The sequence below is a fragment of the Peromyscus californicus genome, unplaced genomic scaffold (genome assembly GCF_007827085.1).
Source record: "Peromyscus californicus insignis strain IS unplaced genomic scaffold, ASM782708v3 Scaffold_8__1_contigs__length_139910024, whole genome shotgun sequence".
NCBI classification, from domain to species: Eukaryota; Metazoa; Chordata; class Mammalia; order Rodentia; family Cricetidae; genus Peromyscus; species Peromyscus californicus.
Window position 1 is genome coordinate 51,885,365 of NW_026294606.1, and position 23,408 is coordinate 51,908,772.

General features: G+C 39.8%; 1 protein-coding gene across 6 annotated transcripts in view; it reads right to left on the reverse strand.

Annotated features, from left to right (window-relative positions):
- Positions 1-23,408, reverse strand: part of Dip2c (disco interacting protein 2 homolog C) — a 438,929-nt gene that overhangs the window by 48,137 nt on the left and 367,384 nt on the right. For 3 of the 6 annotated variants that reach the window (XM_052729332.1, XM_052729330.1, XM_052729328.1), the window contains 8 exons: positions 21,361-21,562; positions 13,181-13,302; positions 11,877-11,957; positions 5,802-5,925; positions 5,104-5,225; positions 3,909-4,020; positions 3,710-3,819; positions 73-203 (listed from right to left, as the gene is read on the reverse strand). In XM_052729332.1, the coding sequence (XP_052585292.1) occupies positions 73-203; positions 3,710-3,819; positions 3,909-4,020; positions 5,104-5,225; positions 5,802-5,925; positions 11,877-11,957; positions 13,181-13,302; positions 21,361-21,562 (1,004 nt within the window). The remainder of the gene's footprint in view (positions 1-72; positions 204-3,709; positions 3,820-3,908; positions 4,021-5,103; positions 5,226-5,801; positions 5,926-11,876; positions 11,958-13,180; positions 13,303-21,360; positions 21,563-23,408) is intronic. The other 3 variants (XM_052729331.1, XM_052729329.1, XM_052729333.1) reach the window with 1 other exon arrangement.

Below are 23,408 nucleotides of genomic sequence, written 5' to 3' on the forward strand. Positions count from 1 at the left end.
AGAAAGGTATAAGGTTTCTTTTCTTTGAAAAACAAAAACAATCAATTTAAAGACGTTAAGGAAGAATCTCACCTGCAGAGACACCAGAGGACAAACCCAAGCCCACAGTAAGGGTCCAAGCAGATGGCCACTTCTCTAGAAGGGTAAAGCTCACACTGCAGCTTAATAGAACGGCAAAAGGCACTGGTGGCTGCATGAGACATCTGAAAGACAGAAAGTAGTACAAAAAGTAAGTGACTGGACACCTAGCACCCAGTGACATCTGTGGGACAATATGCCTGTGTTAAATTCATGGTAATTCACATTAATTGCCGCAAAGATACTTTTAGGGACAGACACAACTATGGCAAGTTTGGGTCACATTGTTCTGGAAAGGTGGATGCTGATGTTCTCATTAATCTTCCTACTTTCCTTCTTTCTTTGAGAGCCGGTAGGTAAGTGGTAGATAGTAAGCATGGTCTCACATGTGTCATCCAAGGTGGCCTGGAACTCACTTCAAAGCCTAAACTGGCTTTTAATTTGTGGCAATCCTTCTACCTCAACCTTCTAAGTTTTGTGGATTACATGCATGAGTCACTACACTCAGAAAGCTTCCATTTTGAACAAATAAACCACAATCAAAACTTCTTGACCTTCCTTGTAACTCCAGCAATGGAAAAAAGAATGCTTTGGATGTGAAAAGTAGATTATACAAATAGGGATTCTTGTGTTCACATAACTGCCTACAGGTAGATGAAAAAGGTATGAAGCTTCACGGCCACCTCTGCAGTGGAGATTGGGCCTTATTATTTCCTGAGGGTCAGGAACCTTTACAACACCTGTTCAAGATACACAGGTGCCTATACTTCACAAGCATGGAATTCCATGCTTATGTTTAGATAATAGTGGCTCAGAAGTGAAAAAATGTGCTGAAAATCATGTGAGTTTTGGAAGTAAAGTCTTAACCTTCTTGCTAACCCTCAGGTCCTTCCTATATATGAACATTCCACAATGAAATGGCAGTCAAACCCTGTCTCTGCATAGCATGAAAGACAGTAAAGTTCTTTCCTTGTAATCCTTTCCTCTCTTCCCACCTCAGAATAGATACTGTACAATAAGCAAAGTGACAGATTCTGAAACACCACAGAGTGTATCTAACAAGATCACTGTTTTTGTGAGAACCAAGCTGACTTCTGAGAAGTCAAGGAAACAAAGAAAGCTATATCAGATATGATGGCTTAAAAATATATCACAAGTTAAATGTAAAGCAGCATGCCACTGCAGTGCTAATTTATAAAAAGAACCAGTAAAGAACAAAGGCAAGGAAACCCAATCCATTCATTCAACACTTCAGCAGAAGATATAAAAGAAAGAAGGGTGAGGATTCCTATTATTGTCAAGTATCAGTTCACTGTCAGAAGTTTTGCCCAGGGAAAGGCTGTATTATGGATCTACTTGGCTGAATTCACTCCAATAATGGAAAAAGTTACTCTAGAATGTAAAATATATATGGATATATATGTATGTGTATGTGTATATGTACATGTACACACACACATACACACATACACACACCCACACACACACACACACACACATACACACACACACACACACACACACACACACACACACACACACACACACACACACACTTTTAGATCCATAGTATCTCTTTAATGGGGAAACAAAGCTATAGTTATACCATATTCCTCTAAGGTCCTGTCACTCTTTGAATCACAGTAAATTCTCCTACCATGCACTCAAGGTAAGTGGTCAAAGCAACCTTTACTGCCCAGGTACACTGGGAAGAGCACCATGCAGAACCAGAAAACAGACCTTCTGTTTATTGGGTAAATGCTGCCATGCTCAGTTCTTGCTTTGTCACTCTATAAGGCACTGTATTCAGTGCTAGAGATTAAAAAACAAACAAACAAAACAAAAGCAAAAGCAGGAATCAGATGTGGTACACTATTATTCAGCTCTTGGGAACCCTAGGCAAGGGGATTGCTGCAAGTTTGAAGGCATACAGTGAATTCTATACCAGCCTCAGGTACAAAGAGATTCTCTCTATAAAAAAATAATGAGGATAAGCCTACTCTCGAGAGTTTATCATGTAGTGGAAAGTTCAGACATAGGGGGGTAACTGTAAGGTCTGCCAGCATTTTGCCAAACATGATCAATATAAAGACAGCAGAGAGAAGCGTGCTCACATCTCCCTGGCTGGGAGCTGTGAAGTCCCCTAGGTTTTGAGAGTAGTTTTAACATAGTGACAGGAGGACAAACCGGTTAAGAAAAACAACAACATGGAAAGAAAAAAAAAAACCCAAAGAAAACAAAACAAAATAAAATAAAATAAACCCTATAAAACCCTCCATCTCTCAGCAAATTCCAGTTTGGGCCCTGACTTAGGAGTGTGTTCTGGAATGAAGTGTGAATTCCTGATTTTTACTAGATAACCTCAGACTTGAATAAAGAAGTATTTTTTCCAAAGGAAAAGGACTCTGAGAAACCCCAAAGGTCGATCTCTGAATACATGTGTATCAGATGTGAGACAGCCTCAAACCTATGTACTACTTATTTTGGTTGTACTATGATCTAATACACGGCATGTCCTAAGCAGATTTGTCTCTCAGTGCCATTTTGCTTTGCTGATGTTAAGTAAGTGTTCTTTTGCTTCACATATTCATCAAATAGATCATCAAAAATTGGAAAAACATTTTAGGAGTTTGTAGGAGTTTGAAAGAATGTCTAGTTACCCATTTCTTTGAGTTTTTCTATGGTGCACACATTAAACTGAGTCACCAGAAAGTAATACATATAGATCACACTACTGTTTCATGGAGATGTATCTTTATTAAATTAAAATTTAGTATTATAGTTCCTACTTCCATGCTCTATGAGAATAATAGAAAGTATGGGTTTCTATTTTTGGCTCTGACAGGAAGAAACTCAAAGCTCACTTAAGGATAACAGTAATTAACTCATCTTGGTTTCAGAACATTTCTTTTAGGAAGTTTTTTTTAAAAATTATTTAATACTCTAGAAAATTTGATGTGCATTCTCTAATTCCACTGAAGAGATCAAGTTTGAGAACTAAGTAACAGGTAATTGGCTCAAACTGTCCCATTCTGATTCAGAGGCAAAGATGGAGAGGAAAAGGCTTTAGACCCTGAGACGCAGGACCCTGACATCTGAACTGTGAGGATGCTGATTCTAGGTGACATCAGTAGTTCTACCCTTTGATAGCCAAAAGGTTCTCACTGTAGCTTCATCAAGCAGCAATCTTCAGGTTATGATTATGTTCAAGTTTCATAAGTAAGAGAATGCAGTACAAAAATGCAGAACAGAGTAAGAAGAGTAGAGAATCAGCAAGCAAGAAGATTGTATATAGTATTCTAGTATGCAGTTAAGATGGTGACAATACGAAAAAATTGTTAGGTTTTTGATTTTTTTTTTCTTTTTTCAGTACTGAAGATTGAATCCAGAGCAATGAACATGCTGGGTAAGGGCTGTATGAATAAGTCATGCCCCCAGCTTTCCCCAGATTATTTGGAAATTAGCTATCAGGTACTGAAAGGTCACATATGTCATAGCTTGTATGAAAATCATTTCACATCTCTCTCCATACATTACAGGAGCAATCATATATAACATTAGTGAATGATCAGTACATGGCTTGTCTGTTGTCCACCAGTGGTCTGCACATTAGGCAGACCCCTCTTCTCACCTTTACACCAGCTAGCATCCCGGTTGTGGACACACTAAAGTCAAGGTAAGCCAGTGTGTCTGGGTTGGAAGGTTTGTAGATCTGGGCAGGCCGCTTCTTTGGCAAATCATCTGCAGAGGAAAGCAAAGCTATCAGTCTACTTGCCTACACTAAAAACCGTAAAAACAAATGCACGTAGAAAGTCAGTCCAAGTACTGACCTGTGTCCAGTATGAGGGGCCATGTCCTGACATCTACAGCTGCCGCTGCCTCCCTGGACCGTAGCAGTTTACAAATCAGTTGTGTTGTCATGAGACAAGCAGAGCGACTCACCTGAGGACCAGAGACAAGAAGGGAAGGAATGAATGTACACCAGAAATGGACACATCTGGGAAGTGCTCATCACTTATGTGCCTAGTGTTCCTCATAGATTAGATGTACACAGCTTCCCAAGAGTTAGCTGAGGAAGTGGAGCTGATCTGGCTGCAAATATCACCCGTGATCTGCCAGAGCTGATTCAGCTAGTGTGGCTGGCTTAGTGGGTTTTCTCTTTTTCTCTCACTGCTCCATGAGCCTCACTGCTGAAGTTTCACTCTTGGTGGAAGAGGATGACCTTTTCCAGTAGTGGAAGACCATTCTCTAGTCTAGAACTTCCAACCTAGTTCTCAAGAGCTAGCTAGGGTATGGCAAAGCCAGGAGCGATGGTCCCATACACCCAAACAAAGCTTGGAGGCTAGGTTCCTGAACTCCTAAGGCTAAGCAGTGTCCTAGCATTACTCTCACACCCAAGAAAAATATGAGCGTCTTCTCTCTCAGTATGTGCTATTTCCACAAAGGCTACTTATGCAGATGCATTGCAGGTATTTTCTAGCAAGAGTGTCTTCCTTGGCAGTGCTCCCCACACAGCTACCAAGAACATTCAGCAGGGGGCCAGGACTGTGCTTTGCTTGTTTGACTCTGCTTCCCATAAGAGAAACACATACGCTAGTCTTTTTAACTTCCTCATACATAAAAACAAAGCACATATATATACTCTAAAAATAAAGAAAACAACCTTTTAGATTGAGAAGGGAACTTGAAGAAAACACATTGTTTTTTCATTCCAATTGCTTTTTTGTGTTTGATGATGAAGCCTTCTCTATGAGGCAGTCTGAGGCATCTTCAGTGTCAATGCACTGCAAAAGCTGCTCCCAGCTGGCCAAGGCTTCTATGTTGCTCAATTTAGATCTTACTCCCAAAGCTAGATGATAAACTCCCTGGAGACAGACTATTTCCAATTCGATTACTTTCATTGCAAACCCACATATACAGCATAGCTAGCAGCTGCCCCAGGAGACTTTAGGTCTGTGACTCACAGCTTGCCACTGAGCACAGGCAGGTGAAAGGCCCACAGCCTCCTACCCAGGCCTTGGTTACCTCTACGATCATCTTGACTGTAGGCAATGTTGTTGCAATGTTCTGTGGATGTGGAGGTCGTACGGTGATTGGCACGCAGCCTGCATACAGGCAACCATAAAACGCAGCAATAAGGTCTATTCCTACACAAGAGGAAAGCAGAAACACTCTCATGAAGCCAATCACATTGCTTAATGACCACCACTGTTCTTTCTTAGTGAAAGTTCTAGTCTGGGAAAAGTCAGACAGTTAAGGAAACAGGCCTTTAATGAACTCCTCCTCCTCTGTGCCTTTTGGAAAGTCTCAGGAATTACTTTCTTGTGGCTTGTTCTTTAAGACACAAGATGCTGAGACAGCTTAGATGTTTCACTTATATGTCACTTCTCTGGATAACTATTCAATGGTATGATTATGTCTAGGCACTGAAAACTTTACAACTACCAATAATATGAACTACCTTAGTAGCTTAATCAAATGTAGATATAAAAGTTTGGGTAGGTATTGCTTTAAGTCTCTAAAGCAGTGTTAACATGTAGCTTAGATCCTGTGAGTGGGAATAACTAGAGGCAAATGAGCCTGGTGAGAATCTAAACAGATACAGAGAACATACTAGGCAGTAATCTAGCAACTCTGCAAGTATAGTTGGGGGCAGCAAAGTGCCTCCTCCCATAGCTGTCCTTGCTACCTCTCAGGGGTCAGGTCTGATCCTACTGTTTTACCTGGAGGGTAGACTAATGCGACATGGTCTCCATCCTGCAGGTGGCCCCTTTCCATCAGCATCACAGCTATCTTCTCTGCGCGCTTGTGAAGCTGAACACATGTCAAGGAGTTGGCTATTGTTCCCTGAGCATCATAAGAAGAGGTGGTTAGGGAGATCTTCACCATAGCAGATTATGTATCATATAATCCATTTACACAAAATTCTCAGGTCAATGGGTTTTGATATAGTCATAGTTTTGAACCATAATTATAATGGTCATATTTATAATGTTTTCATCATTTTATCCTACTATATCAAGAGAAAATTGACAGTCCCTCCTCAAAAGCCAACAACTGTCAATAGCTCTCTAGGCAGTTTAAGTACATGTTCATGTAGATTTTTTAAAATATGTTAAAACAAAAAGAAAACATCTTTAGGCTAAAAATACCTTGAAAGAGGCTTACCAGGAAACATTAGTGCAGGATAGGAACTGAGAAATACCAAAAGGTATGTCATTCATTATTTCCATTGTGAAGAAAAGAATGAATAATTTATAAGTGGGCATGCAGGTATATGCCGACAGTCCCAGCACTTGGGAAACTGAGGCAGGAGGATCCAGAGTTAGAGGTCAGTCTAGACTATCCAGCAACTTTGAGAACATCCTGTACTGCTTGCAGTAACCTGTCTCAAAATAAATAAGTGTGTGTTTGTATGTGTGTGTGTGTGTGGGGGGGCAGGTAAACCCTCTTCCACAAATTACATTCAATCAACTTAAAAAAATTCCTGATACAATGTATAGTTCATCTGCATCAACCACAGGTGTAAAGACTACTGTCTACAGCTACTCTAAAAAAGGCCCTTTAAAAGCATTTGACAATTCTGACTAGCAGTTTACGGGGTGAGAAAGTCTAGGGAAGCTGAAAGTGAAAAGTGATCATGAACAATCTCAGACTAAATATATCATATTAAAGTAAGTAGTTTGAAAGAAGGATGCTGGAGCTTGTGGGACTCATAGGAAAACAGTGAGCTTCAAGACTAGGTACTGAAACTCACAAAAGAAAGATATGTATGAAAACAAGATCCTAAAGTAGCTGATAGTAGGAGCTACCATGTGGAAAACTGTTGTATGGACCAAATGTCCCATGTCATAAACACACATGTGGATGGGAGTGCAAGAGAATATTTTATGATGCATTAAGATACATACACCAGTACCTCATATTTAGCAAAAACATGCACAGTGAGCCCTATGAGGCCAAGTTGTTGTCTGATAACTGACACAAGGAAAGGCAGGGTAAGTGTGGAGCCATCCAGGTCACAGCCAAATCAGCCTTCAGACATCCACTGATGCTGTGACTGGTGTTTTAGATAGAAGAGATGCTTGACTTGCAGGTCTCTAAATTGATCCTTCTCCTCCCACACATTTTTCTTTGCATCGCAGGAAGATTAAAAGAAGAAAACAGAAACTGGTGTGTAAAGTAGACTGGTGAGAAAGAAAGCAGAATGCAGCAAAGATGCTGAGTAGGAGTAAGTGTAAGTGTATGAGATGGTATGAGTCTAAGAAATACAGACAAAAAGTTATAATTTGGTGCCTTCAAGATTAAGCATTTCTCTGAGCATTTATTCATGGACATGTCTGTCAACATGAATCAAAACACACATCTAACTGGACTTAAGGCCAATTGAGCTCTTCAAAGTGGCTATGGGGAAAAATGAACAGCATAGCTGATTCTCCTCATCAAACCCATTCCTGACATTGGAGTATGGCAGTTTTTTTATAAGCAAAAGCAGCATACCTATGGTCATACACAGGGGATGAGCCTCATGGCATACCGGCAATATGTCTCAGAAGAGAGCTCACAGAATTAGTGTATCCATATGTTCCTACTGAGAACATCTACCTGTTATGGGGGAGTCCCTTACCATCCTACTGTTATGCTATGCCTATCTCTACCTAAGATAACTACAATTTCTCTAATCAATTTTCTTCCACTATCAGAGGAGCTAAAGTGTATCCCTACTATAGTTTGGATGTGGTGTGAGTTTTCTCCAAAGTACAATGGGTTAAAATTTAATCCCAGTGTGAAATATTAAGACACTGGAAACTTATTAAATACCACGGTGTTTAGAGGTAAAGCTTTGGAGGCAGAAAGTAGGATTATTACATGATGTCATTAGAATGGAACCTCCATGGTTGAATCATGGTGGATTTTTGACAAGAGGAAGAGACCAGCATGCAGATATTCACAGTTCTACTCTCCTCCTGTCACATGACACTCTGTACTGTCTCAGGATTCTGTCAGCAAGAAAACCATCAAAAGATATGACCTCTCAACTTTGCATTCCCAGAACTGTAAGCCAACAAAAGCATTTTAAAATTATATGAATCTGCTGAAGAGATTTTATTATAGCAATAAGAAGTGGACCAATACAACCACCTATCAATAACCTGTGTGGAAGACAAAGCCCACTATTTGCCCCCTCCCTTTCTGTGGTTCTGAGATTTGAGAAGTTTGGATGACTCACAACCAGCAGTCAATAATTTCTTAGAAAATACACTTTAATTCTAGTTCCTGAAAATTCTTACCTACAGGCTTTTAACAAAATGTGAAGTTTAATCCACACGCTGTCTTTTATCTTTGATGAAGTTCTGGAACAATTTCCAATTTCTGCCATTTTCTGAGGCATAATGATAAAATAATTAACCCACCACACTCTGTGATAATGGCTCAGGAGAGAAACATACTTTATGGGAATTAGGATCTGGAGCCAAAATACATAGAGACTTGAAATTCATCAGTATTACCCTCAAGTCCCTTCAGAAGCTGCTAAATTGAAAAGAGGTAGATTATCATATAGTAGGGCTGACATCATTTTTTGTTCCTTAGCTGGGGCTATGTGATGAGGTGATCACCAAATGGGTAATTCTCTTGCTTGGAAAGAACCACATTCTTTGAAGAAAAAACAAAAAGAATAAACAGTCTTCACTTGAACATTGGAATCCTTCACTGGGCCACTAGAGATGTGATATATGTTGAGACACCTCTTTCCCTTATCTGAAGAGCAACTCATTGTAGGCTTGCAGCATGAATGTCAATAATGTTATGAGACATTATTCTATTTCTTGCTTTTCCTCCTTCCCAGCTTACAAGGTTGAATGTGACATGGCTCTACCATATAATGGGTATACAATGTGACACAAGCACATTGACACTTGCCCTTTAATAGTCTTGTGTGTTTGTGTTCATGTATGGGAGGGTACATGTTTGTGTACATCCACATGGAAGCAAGTACGTGAATGGATACCAAAGGCAACCATGAGAACTAAACTTTACACTCTGAAGTCATGTGTTTCAATCATCTTAAAATACCCATAACCCAAGAAAGATAGTAAAAAAGAGGCAAACTCATAATTATTAAAAATACTTTGCACAACAAGGCAGCATGAGTTGTAGAAAGCACTGGAAAAGCTGCAGGTGACACATGATGCATGATGGTCCCCTAGACATAGCACAAGAAACTCATTATGACAATGAATTCCCATGTATCTTTGTACTCTTTTTAATGCTGCATTTAGAAAACATGACTACACATGTGGCCTAAGATGTTTTTCTGTTGGACTGAACAAGACAATGATTTAAATGGAAATTGTACTGTAGTGACCATGAGCTACTGTTGCTGCTATGTCCCAGGTTGAGCACTTTTAAGTTGCTCCAGATATATATAGAGGATACAGCTGCTTGACTTTTAACCTTCTGAAGACACTGTAACCCTTCAGACATCTCAGAATAAAACTGCACACAGGTCATGGGAGAGTTAGGAATGGGTCACATATAAAAGGAGAAGGCACTCTTGGTCCACACTTTTTACATGCTAAGCAAAAGTAAATTTATTCATGGCTTTGTCCTCTACAACTAACTTTCTGTATCTAATTTTCTGCTATTTTTGTTGAAATGACTTTAAAGTATGTGAGTTATTTTCTAGTAAACACTTTACCATAGATTCAATGTTTTTGCTACACTAAATGACTATAATCGCAGAGCTCAAGGACCTGGATAATGTACACAAGGTCACACAGATTGGATGTCAAGCCTCGTACTCTGATGTCACTCCAAGGAGGTATCTGAGGTATCTTCCTCATAGTTAGACACAAGCAGGACAATACAGTTTTCACTAGTCTGTCCATCAAGTTTGGATCTTCATGTCTACAAGAATCTACTTCCTCGTGAGCTTAGACTTAGATGTCCACAAAGTTTGAACACAGGTATTTATTCATCTTATCAAAATGGGAGCAAGGTATTAGGCAATGTTAAAAGGGGGGTGTTTAAAGTGATTCAGGTCTAACTTGCTCTGTAAATGTTGACAGTTTGTACAGGATACAATCACCATGGCAATGCTAGGGAAGTTAAGGAAAGGGAGAAAGTTATACTCATTAAAAGATTTTAGAAGGTACCCCGCCCAGGGAAAAGGAGGTAAGTTACAATTAAGACCATACATGCTAGACATCACTTGGGAGGCAATATTCGAAGAGGGAGAGCCATGGAAGAAGCTATGGACAAAGGAAAGTCAAGAGGAGCTTATAGGAAAAAACACTAAATGGAGAGAGCCAGGAGAATCCAGGAAGAAGGAAGATTAAAGGGAAATAAAAGTATCACAGATGTGAAGGAAAATGAAAATGGACAGTTGTGTGAAGTAAGGGCAGTCATGTCTATATCTATAGGCTGAAGATGAATTCAGATAAAAAATAGAAGTCTGGGACCAGAGAGAGATGGCCCAGCAGGTAAAGGTACATGCTGATAAGCCTGAAGATCTGAGTTTAATATCCAGGATCCACATGATGGAAAAAGAGAAAACTGATTCCCACAAGTTGTCCTCTGACTTCCAGAAGCATACTGTTTCACACATGCACTCATGCAAGTACACAGAAAAACAAATAAAAATGTAATGAAACTGAAATTAAGAAAAAAAGGGGGGAAAGGGGAGTCATTTTAGATGCATGGATATGTAGTCACTGAATTCTCAAAGTTCAGACTTTGACCAAATGGCCATATGCAGGAGGAGGCCCATGGGCTGTGAACACAGGGTACCCCTCAGAGGAGAGGCATGCCATTAAACATTCAGAGAACAGGGGGACAATAGGGAAATGCTCTTCCTTGTCTCCAACAACTCCCCCTGGATAAGGTCTTGAGCAGATGTAGTATATGATGATCCATCATGGCCAACGCCACAAAGGGTAATTTCAAGCTGAGAAGGACCTTTATGACAGAGTAAGGTGAAAGATGTTCAAGCACATATATTCAGAGGGACGCAAATCACACATAAACACCCTGATAACTAGAAAGCAAAACTTTGATAATTAGGAATCCTAAACAGCTGCAGATTTACAGACTTGCAGATATCTGTACCCACCAAGAAGTCCTAGATCATGGTCTATTTATCAAACTTTAGTTCCACAGCATAAATAAAAGCCAAAAAACAAAACAACAACAAAAACCAAAACTAGATCTTTGCATATAACTTTTATTGTTAATATTCCCTCCTATATTTAAGGTCTAACTTCTAAGTGCTTTTAAGGATGAAGAGTTTGATTTCTTAATGTAAAATTTAAATAGAAAATTTATAAAGTAGAAATGGTTTTCAAACATTCCCTAGAGCCTGCAACTAAAACATATTTATATGTAAACAAGGTAGCTTGTAAAAAAGAATAAGAATATAACTATCTCTTATGACTGTATTAGTTCTCTACTGTAGATATCATTAACGCCTCAGTTTTGGGTGGGAAATATTGAGGATGAAGTGAGAGCACTGAGAAGTGTGCTTTTATTGCTTTGCTCTCTGCCTCTTGACTGCTGATGCAGTGTGATTTGCTGTCTTAAGCTCCAGAAGCTGTGACTTTCTTCACAATGGTGAACTGCAACCTCTGAGCAGAAATAAATCCTTTTCCCCATATGTTGGTTTTGTTAGAGTATTTTACCATAGAAACAGGAAAAAGAAGTCTTTGGGAGTAATATAAAGGAGGTGACCTCCCAGGAAAAAGTTCAGACTACTAAAGGAAGCAATTAGGAAATATGAGCTCTGGAGCCCTGGAGCCTACCCGACAATTGAGCAGTGTGTAGAGCAGGTGGTCCGGGGTGGTCTGTGCTCTCCATTGTAAGACCTCTGAGAGGAAAAGGAACTGGAATGACACAAGGATGTTAGAATCATTCCACTGGAGTCTGTACTAGGCAATATCAATATTTAAGCAAAAATAAATTGTGTAAGTGCATGCTTTCCTACATAGAAGCATAAGGACACATTCACATTTAAGAAAAAAACAAATATATCATCAACAGAATGAACAAATACATGGCTTTTCCCCTGCAGCTATTTAGAATTCAACGCAACTCAGCCTGACTCAGCCTGATAGCTCTAAGGACTGCTATAGTACCCTTGGTTAGGCAAGTTCCATACAAGTCAGCCCAAGTAAGAGGAGAGCTATCACCCTTATAGGTAAGATCAGCCAGAAGAGGCAATGTTGATTTCTGTGATGTTCAGAAAAAGAATATAATCTAGCTAACTTTAAAAACCTTCTATTAAATATGTGATTGTAGAATGCTAATTCTCTGGTGGTATTAAACTGCATTGCAAATTACATAAATTATTAAATGCATCTTATTGATTTAGTCTGTAATAAAAAGGACAGCCCCATTTCACATGAAGATACAGGAAATATCTATATAACACCCTAACACCTTTTATTAATAGAAATGTACTAAATGAGGGGAGTGTGATGGTAAGTTCTTTTAATGAACAAATTGCTCTACATTATTACACTGGCAATATTTAAATAATTTTGTCACATTCCTTAATAGGCCATACTGAATGGGCCTACCTTTGGGCTGTGGGAAACAGGGAGTCCTAAGCATTGTCAGAAATGAAGTATGATAATGTGATTCAGAAATAGATAGGCAAGTTACGTGCTTTGCTGCATCAGTGAGGAGGAGCTAGATATTTGCTCTTTAAGCTGCAGTAAGGAGATTAACTGTTAAACTCCCAAAGACAAAAACTGTGCACCAAGGCCACCATGAGGCAGTGTAGGCTTGACATCAGGACTGGCAGGGGATACTTAAAAACAAATGATGAAGATCAATGACTTCCTAACATTTGCCTCAGTCCTGCCCATGTTGATGATATCATTTCTTCATTTCTGTGCCCTGATGAAATTTCCTAAAGCCTCATGTACCCTGTGACATTCTCCCCTATAAGACTATGAATCTCCATTGTGAAATGGGGTAGTATCATCAAAGATGGGAAATCAGTAATAGATATGGAACTGACATAGTAAGGACTCAGGATAGTCACTCTGTGATTCTAAAGTTAACAAAGCTCTAGAGTCAAGGGAATAATGTGAGCTCTGACCTCGGTTCTCACCTTCCGGGCCTGGTCATTGTCCTCTATCTGACCCAGGTCTCTGCCACTAGCCTGGGCAATCCTCTTCCCAGACACCAGGTTTCCCACCATCACAGAGGCAGGGCCAATTTCTGGGAAAAAAGAGAAGAATAACCTTAAAGATATAAGTGAAATTCTTTTCAACAGGACTCTTTGCCAATTAATAAAGAATTAACCTAGGGAAGATATTTTGAAAGACCCAGCTTTGAATCACTCTTATTTTAAAAGATAGCAAAGGAATCATTGATGTGTTTCTGATGGCCAAAATGAACAAACCTGAATGAGGTTACATAGGAGTGATATTTTCAACACAGACAGAACTTAGCACTCCGTGGCTGATGCTTCTAGCATTAACAACAGGTGATGATGCATATTCAGATGTGATTGTAAGAGTAGTACAGAGGATAAATACAGGATATAAAACCAGGGTGCATTCACTGAGAAAGACTTCTGGATTATACCTCTTCTTGTTTTTTGGTATTAGGACTTATAAAGAGGGTTGACTCAAACTAAGCACATTATAACACATTTACCTCTTGGGATAGATTCAGAGAATACTCATGAAGGGACATGATAGATAATCACTTATTCATAGATTTTACTGACCAGTGAGGTCTGAGATTTTCCATCAGGTGTACAATGAGATGTAGAAGAGTAAACCCAGAAGTCACTATAAAATGAAAGTTTCTTTTTACTCCACTGTTACAAACTCAATGAACATTCTTTCTCTAGATTAAGACAGCAGTTTGAAAGAGAAACATCAGACATGTTTCTGATACCTTCACTTTTTCAATTATAAAAGGAGGATGTTTCTTTTAAAAATATTTTGTGTAAAAATTTTTATTACATTTATTTACTTGTGCACGTACAGTACATGTACTCATGCCATGGTATGAGTGTAGAGGCTAGAGGACAACTTGCTAGAGTCAGTTCTCTCCTTCCATCATGTGGGTCCTGGGGGAATCGAAATCAGGTTCAGGACTGGCATCAAGTACTTTACTCACTGAGCCATTTTGATGGTCCAGAAATTTCTTGACAAACTGTAGAAACTAAATTTTTTGACTGTTAGAAACCCTAACATGCTAATTACTCACATAGTTCATTAAATGCATACACACAAACCAAGGAATATATATTTAATAGGGAAAGGATAGCCATTCTAGATTCCCCCCTGTGTGTGAGTGAAATGGGGGAGGTAGAGGAGAAGGGAGAGGAAAAAGATATTTAATAAAAGGATTTCAGTATAAAGACTGAGATGATGGATTGGTGGGTAAAGTGCTTGCTATGCAAGTGTGAGTAGTGGAGTTCAACCCCCCAGAACCACTATCAAAAGCTAGGTGGGTGTGGTGGCCCATCTGTAACCTCAGTGCACAGAAGGCAGATAAAGGGGCAGAGACAGCTTTGAACAAGCTGCCTAGACAGATTAGCTGAATCAACAAGCTCTGCATACAGCAAGAGCCCCCGCCTTCACATATTAGGTGAAGAATGATTAAAGACATGTCACATCAAACCTTGAGCTTTCATATACTGCACACACAAGTGTACCCATCCATGTGACTGTGCATGCAAAACACACCACAAACAAACAGGAAAAAATTGCAGCATAAAGTAACAAAGGCAGCATAATCAATTTGTATTTAATTTCTGTCTCATGAAATTTAAGTTAGCAACTGGTAAGTCAAATTGCTACTTAAATGTCTGGTGTTTAAGTTCTATGTTTATCAATCAAGACACATGCATTATTTACTATACACGAAGAGCTGAGAGTGTCTTGCAGCTCAACCAGGAGATCATGGGGCATATAAAATAAACAGATAAGATTTACTTCAATGGATAAAAGTGGCAGAAAACAAGGTATAGAATAGGTCAGTTACCATGGCAACCACAATGCCCATTATTCTGGCTTCCCCTTGAAAACCTTTTAGAATGCTGACTCAGATCATAAGGCACTCCAGTACCTGCTCATCCTTTGCTGACTGTACAAGTTTAGTACAGGGCCACTCAACCTTCTCTACAGACATGCAGTGGTCCATGCTGAAGTTAGTTTGCCAGAAAATACTCAGTTTGGAGAAAGTGGTGTACTTTAAGGTGGGTTGAAATTGAGAGGAGATGAATCTGTGATAGACTTTGGGGATTCTAACTGCTGGTGCCTTTGGTATGAGGTTAGACTGTCTCAAATACTCAGCTTAAGCATTTACCAGTTTTCCCATAAGGTAACTGTGGGCAGACTAAATTTCTTTTCTTGGTTCTTCCCAAAGCACTATGAAAAAGAAATCTTTTTTCACATTTAACAAAACAACACTCAAATCTGGTAATGTTCTACTTGCTGGATGAATGGAGTGATGGCTGTGGGAGAAGTCCATTCATGCACTGATTTATGCAAGAACATTAATCTCTCCTGGAGCTGAATCCTCACTCATTAGCCATTTGCTTTCTACCTTTACTATTTGTTAATGATGTATCTTAATGTTCTTTCCTTGATGACTGAGGCCTGGCAAGATATTCTCTCTAATAGCTAACTTGAAACCCTGCTTAACTGGTTTAAAGGTGACTACATTATGAGTTTGAGAATTTAAGCTAGGGAGGTGAACAGTATTTTGAAGAGACGTAGGGGTCTGCACAAAGCCTTACTTTGGATACCTTTGATATCTGTGAACTCTTTCCTCACTAAGGTTTGCTTCTGCTTGTGTTCTCTCAAGGTGGAGTCTGGGACCTTATGCCACTTTCTCCTCACATACAGTTATGCACTTAGTTTTCCCAAATGATGCTTGGAGACTCCAAGTTTTATTGCTGCATTTCTTTATAAAATCTCTTGGCAGAAACTTACGATAGTCCTCCCAGTTGAAGTGAGGTGGGGATATATGAAATGCTCTTATAGAGAATCGCTGTCCCATAATCTGAAAGTATCAAACTGAGATACACCCTAAAAAGTGTGTACTTGAGATTCATGAATACTCTCCTATGTTTCCATTCAGATTTGTGTATCTGCAAGCTAGCAGGAATATCACCAGTATTCTTGAATTCCGACCAAACAATGCTTGACCAGTTGACACAAAGACAGTGTAAATCTCGTATCTGAGACACTAGCAAAACAATTCTGAAAGAGAAGCAACATCTTTCCCTTCTTGTGCTGGACCCTCTGCATGGGTCTCCTTAGTGTTCTTAGCTATTCTGATGGAACATCTTGAGGTAAGCTGTAACTGTGGACTTGTGTCTATTCTGGTAATTGTTGAAGAATTAATGCTAGTTTCTACAATAGCTGAAAGGTCTTTCAACACTTCTGTGCTCAGGTTTTTAATAACATTATACACTACTATTAATTGAACAATTAACTTGCACATTAAAAACAATTTCGTTGTCTATGAATCTATACTTTAAGGGTTCTTTTTGTAGCTCATAGCAAAATCTTTACTCATATTTGGCTACAGCCAATGTTTGGTCTGATTGCTAGTAGCATATCAGTTCAGAATAATTTTAAATATTTCTTCAAAAGGGGCCTTTGGAATCATCGACTTTAATTCCCTTGCAATATATATAGAAAATGAGGTCCCAAGGCAATGTCCTCCAAAGCCATTACAGATCATCAGCAAATCTAGAGAGTCACATACAAGTGAGTCATAGGGCCTCAGCTTAGTTACTATTTGGTATTTGCTGAAGGGATGGGGAGTAAGGGAAGACAGAAAGAGGATGAAAAAGAAAATGACAGAGGAAAAGAGACAAGACACTGTTTAGCATTTGTAAAGCCCTGGGTTCTATTTGCAGAATGAAAGAAGGAGAAAAAGAATGTGTTTTGGAGATACAATTATATTACCAAACCTGCACACACATATATGTGCATATATGTATATATATATATATATATATATATATATATATATACATAATTTCTTCCTTGAGTTAATGATCACATACAGCTTTATTGAGTAGGTACAGTATTAAAGTATTAATTAAAACCATTTCCCTCTATAACTAATAAAAGCATGTTTCTTTGGGTGTCCTGACCTTTGCTCCAGCCTCAGATCAAGGTCTTTTCCCATGGGTTGATTTTTCCCAACTACTTAGTTTCTTAAGATTGAACAGGTGAGGTCCGTCATTATGAAATCTATCTATCTATCTATTATCTATCTATCTATCTATCTATCTATCTATCTATCTATCTATCTATCTATCTATTATGGTGATATTTTATTTGTATTAAAATATTATTTGTATGTTAATAAATAAAGTTGCCCGGGGGTCAGAGCTATTAGCAAGCCATAGGAAAGCAGGGCAGTGGTAGCGTACGCTTGTAATTCCAGCACTTGGTAGGCAGAGCTGGGTAAGTCTCTGTGTGTTCAGGGATACAGCCATTATTGGATACACATGCTTTTAATCTTAATACCAATCATGGAAAACCTGGAGGCCTATACAGACAGGCTGTGAGGAGGCGGTCATGTGGTTGGGTTTACAACCAATGAGAAGGCAGGACAGGAACTCTATATAAAGACTTTAACACAGGGGTAGCTCTGGTTCGGAGAGGTAGGACCACCGCAGGAGGAAGGGTAAGGTTTTAGCTCTTAGCTCTGACCTCTTGGCTTTCTTCTTTGCATTGGTTCTGTGTTTATTATTTAATAAGAAGGTTGGATACATCTACAATCTATAGCTATCCCAAGGCTTCATGTGGTACTGAACTGGCAGGCTTTGCTGTGGGAACTATTGCTAGTAGGGTCACTAGGGCCAGACCTTCCACTACTGAAGTCATCAAAATGATAGAAAAATGGTCTAGTCACCTTCAATTTGATACTGAAGACATGTTAGTGTGTACTGACAGAAACATGAAACCCTAACACTATAGATACCAACATGCCTACAAAGAGCAAGCACTATATCATTTCCAATGTTATTTATGTTCTTAGACAGTATGGATAAGAGAGGCTGGTTTCCATCCTTCTGTGATGCTCTCTAAAAGGCAGTGTGTAGACAAATTTCTAAATGGTCTTACTAAATAAGAAACACAGAGCCAAATACAGAGTTAAAGCCTAAGAGATCAGAGCAAGTGCCACAACTCCCTTTAGCTTACCACTTGCTGTCGTCCTTCCCCTGAGATTGAGACCTTGTTCCTGTGTGTCTTGCATTTTATTGCTTTCCTGTTCTGCCTTCTCATTAGCTCTAAGACCAGCCACATGCTTCCTCGTCACTGCCTGTCTGTACAGACCCCCTGGTCTCTATGGTTGGTACTGGGATTAAAGACTCAAGGGTCACCACGCTTGGCTGTGTCCTTGACCACACAGAGACTCTGCTTGCCATGTGATTGGATTAAGGGCGTGGGCTACCACTACCTGACTTCTATTCCTGGCTCGCTAATGACCTTGATCTCCAGGCAAACTTTATTTATTGACATACACTATAAAATCACATTTCAGCACAATTAAAATATCACCACAGCAGTGCTTCCTATCTTCTTGAGGTTTGCCTGTTAAAGCATTACTTATATGTATACAATTTAAAGAAGTGGATACTTTAGTCAGCTACAGCTCTACATTTATCATAGAAATCACAAAGACCAAGGACAGTGAAAAAATACATATTCAAGGAGAAAAGAAATAGAGGAGATCTAGAACATAAGAAAAAAATAGAGACAGAAAAAATTCAGGTGTGTTGGTACACATCTGTAATCCTGACACTTGGGAGACTGAGACAGGAGAATTCTAAGTTTAAGGCCAGACTGGGCTACATACCAAGACTCTGTCTAAGAAAGAGATGGGGGAAGAGAGATAAGAGGAAGAGAGAGGAGAGAGAAGGAGAGAACAGTGAAATTAAATAGCGACAAGAAAACCTAATCAAATGTATCTGGAAAGCCAAGCAAACCAAACACCCACTTCCTATACTCTTTTGCATACTTAAACATGATTATACTAGGGGAGATTACACTACTTAGCTGTAGCTAGAGTTTTCCTGCCTGGCCCACAGTCAGGACAAATCTCTCTCACCTGCCAGTCCCACAGCCACTCAGACCCAACCAAGTAAACACAGAGACTTATATTGGTTACAAACTGTATGGCCGTGGCAGGCTTCTTGCTAACTGTTCTTATATCTTAAATTAATCCGTTTCTATAAATCTATACCTTGCCACGTAGCTCGTGGCTTACCGGCATCTTCACATGCTGTTTGTCATGGCAGCAGCTGGCAGTGTCTCTGACTCAGCCTTCCTGTTCTTTCTTTTCTCCTCTCTGTTAGTCCCACCTATACTTCCTGCCTAGCCACTGGCCAATCAGTGTTTTATTTATTGACCAATCAGAGCAACATATTTGCCATACAGACCATCCCACAGCATTTAGCTGCATAAATTCCACATTGCCTACCACATGAAACATCCTGAGTTGTAGAGATAATAAAAGCAAGGGTTTGCAATCTGAAGACATAGATTCAAGTCCTCAGCCAGAAATATGTTTGGCCAATCACTTTTCTACTTCAAGCTTTACATTCTTAATCTTTGAATTTGAGGTTACCCACCTGCCTCATTGACAGATCTATGTACTGGAGATGTGCAGGCAGTATGAAGACCTCAAGACCTGGTCACTTTTGAAGAGCACCCAGGATGAGATCTTCAGAAGTAGACTGCACGTTTATTATAAAGGGCACTGTATTCAGTCACTAGCTGAGGTAATAAAGATCATCCACCTTTAGGATGATTTGTTAAAGACTTCTGTCCAACAGTATAATTCTTTAACAGGTATCAGTAAAAGATCCCAAGCTAGGTTTAAGAAACAGGGGGTGAAGGTGGGTAATGTCGAGGAACAGAGTATGCCACCTGGGTTTAGAGTCTGTGTTGAAAACATTGTAGCTATGTAACATTAAATAAAACTCAGTTTCTCTGTAGCTCATCTTCTTCATCTGTACAATGAAGAGCAGGCTTTTCATGGGGTCCCTTGAGAACCAATAGATTAGCACATATAGAGACTGCAATGAGGATATGGTACACGCCATATCATGTTCGTCTAGCTTTGGTCTTGTCAGTATGTACCAGCTCTTCTGCTATTGAGTTAGCAGGATGAGTTCCTGCTTCCTAATTTACTGCATTTGACAATAAATTCACTGACAAGTGTGTGAAATCTAGTAGTACACAATTGATTTAGTAGCTATGAGAAGCAAGCCAGATAAAAGATAATGTGTTTCTAATCTGTCACATACTGAGACAATAGTCTCAGTCAGAAATAAATAATTTCTCATGTTTCAAAGTGTTATCTTATAGCCTACCACTTTCACTCCTAAATTAGCCACATAAAACCTGTCAGGGTGAATTATCCAGGTTGTGTACACAAGGATCCCACCTAAGGGGTATATGTCTAGTCTAGGGCTACCAATAGGTGACTGAGTGTGGTGATATTGTGTTCCCCAATATATCGTGCACCGTAATAAATTTATCTGGTGTCAGAGAACAGAATAGCCACTAGACAGACATAGAGGCCAGAAAATGGTGGCACTTACACCTTTAATCCTAACCTTCTGGAGGCAGAGATCCATCCGGATCTCTGTGAGTTCAAAGCCACACTGGAAACAGCCAGGCATGGTAACAAGAGCCTTTAATCCCAGGAAGTGGTGGCAAGAAGCAGAAAGGTATTTAAAGCGTGAGGACCAGGAACTAGACTTGGTTAAGCTTTTAGGCTTTTAGCAGCAGTTCAGCTGAGATTCATTCTGGATGAGGACTCAGAGGCTTCCAGTCTGAGGAAACAGGATCAGCTGAGGAATTGGCAAGGTGAGGAAGCTGTGGCTTGTTCTGCTTCTCTGATCTTTCAGCATTCACCCCAATAACTGGCCTTGGGTTTGTTTTTATTAATAAGACCTTTTAAGATTTGTGCTACAACTGAGCATTATCAACCCCAATGGAAGTGATATGAGAAGGCTGCACACCTCTTCTACCCACACACTCTGTGCAGATTACCTGAGTAGACTGCACTGTTTCAGCAGAGCTGCTACACCCCAGCCCTGGGGGTGCAAACACATCTTGTGAGGAGAACCTACTGCCTAGGAGTGTGCATCATGTGGAGAACATGAGTGCAGAGATTACCAGTATTCACGGATGTAACCCCTCCCAAGCCTGCTATTGACAAGACATAGCTTACAGAGTCCACTCAAGGCTATGTCAGACCATGCAGGGCTACTGGGCATACCTGGCTGCTTCTGCCGCGGTTTGGGTAAATTTGTGACACAGGTATGTGGGCACATCAGGACATTGCAAGGGTGGAGAGAGCCCTCCAGGAAAAGCTGCTTTGTTTCTGACAAATGGATGCCACCAAGTGGAGTTTTGGGAAGGGTATTTGCTGGTACCAGGGCCAGGCAATAAACTCCAACTTGATGTATACTGTCAATTGCCTGAAAAATAAGAAAGACAGTCATATTAAAATAGGATCTATAAACTGAAAAAGTGCATAGTATATTTACTTAGGGTTTTTTTGTTTGTGTATGGGGGTGTGGAAATGTGTGTATGTGTACATGTGCAAATGCATGTGTATACATGTGTGTAGAAGCCAGAGGACAACCTCTGGTGTTGGTTTTTAAGTGCTGCCTACTGTTATTTATCTTTTTTAAGAAAGAAAGGGTCTCTTACTGACCCAGAATTTGACTAGGCTGCCTGGACGGTAAACCCCAAGGATCTGCCTGTCTCTGTCTTTCCATCAACAGGATCACAAGTACATACCACTGTGCCTGGCTTTTCTACATGGCATCTGGGGATTGAACTCTGGTCCTTATGCATGCATGCACAGCAAGTACTTGACCCACTGAGCTACATCTCCTATCCTCTCCATTTTGAGTTTTTTGTTTATTTGTTTTGAGACACATCCACACACTATAGCCCAGGCAATTCTCCTGCCTCAGCCTCTGAAATGCTGGAATTACAGGGATGAGTCACTATAACTAGCCTCTGTAAATAACTGCATGCACAAAAAAAGTCTTGTCTATACAAATGCCAACGAAGGAAAAATTAGTCACAAAAGAAAACTTCATTTTCTCCAATAGAGTCTTGTGGGTAGCTGTTCCAGCTTTGACCTTGAAGCACAGCCCCAGTGAGGCAGCTGGTAACTGCCATGCCTACCTAGGACCTGCCTCTGGGGCATGGCTGGGACAGGAGCCCTTAAGACAGGAGATCCAGACATGCTGGCCTTCTTGGTTCCTTGTGATCCTGGATGCTGGATGACCGACAGTGTCAGAGTTCTCCAGAGAACCCCGCTGGACTGCAACTCACCTCTCCCAGATCCTGTAACCAACCCCTTTACTGGCTGTAAGTTACCCCTAAATAAACCTCCTTTTAACTACATGGAGTTGTTTTGTTAAATCCCCACATTAAGAGTCTTACTTGGTATATAAACTATACTTAAGGGCAAGGCCCCATGCCCGCAGTAGATAGCCAATACAAAATGAACTCAATGGTATGTTTGGAGGGTTTTGTCTCATGATGCTTTGCTGGGCATTTTTTCAATCATAAAGGCCTTTTGCTTATATATTATGCTTTCCAATTTTGTGTTTTTATGGGACTTCAGTGTGTACAACTGTGTGTATCTTTGTGTCTTTATGCATTTCTTGTGCTTTTTCTTTTGTTTGCCTTTGTCCTAGTCGGTCTCTATCTCTGTCTCTGTCTCTCTCTCTGTGTATGTGTGTCTGTGTGTTTAGTTGCCTCTTTGTTTTCTAATGAGAGAAAGAAAGGATGTGGATTTGGATGTGTAGGGAGGTAGGGATGATCTGAGAAGAGCTGTGAGAGGGAAAATCATGACCAGAATATACTGTATGAAAAAAAACTATTTTCAATAAAAATTAAATTATAAAAAAACCCCACTGTCTATTGTATACAATATATATTATAAAATTATGCATGGTATGGACAGTGCTCTGGGTGTATGAAAGTCAAAGAAAGAGATGGTTTTCTCACTACAATAAAACGGTTGCATAATTTCACATAGGGCTATTGGAAAACTATAATAATTAAAAAGAGGGTTTGGAGAAAAGAGCATATATTCTCATGATTGTAACAACACATGCTTGTTGACTTCTAACATAACTACTAAGAAGCAGTTTTGCAGTTCCTGACTTCTGCCTTTGATCTGTTCATCTTGTTTCTGGACACTGTATAGAATTTCCAATCAGGTAGTTTCAACAACAGAATATGGACATATGGGCAAAGGAATGGGTGACAAAGATTGAGCCACAATCCTATAGTGAATGA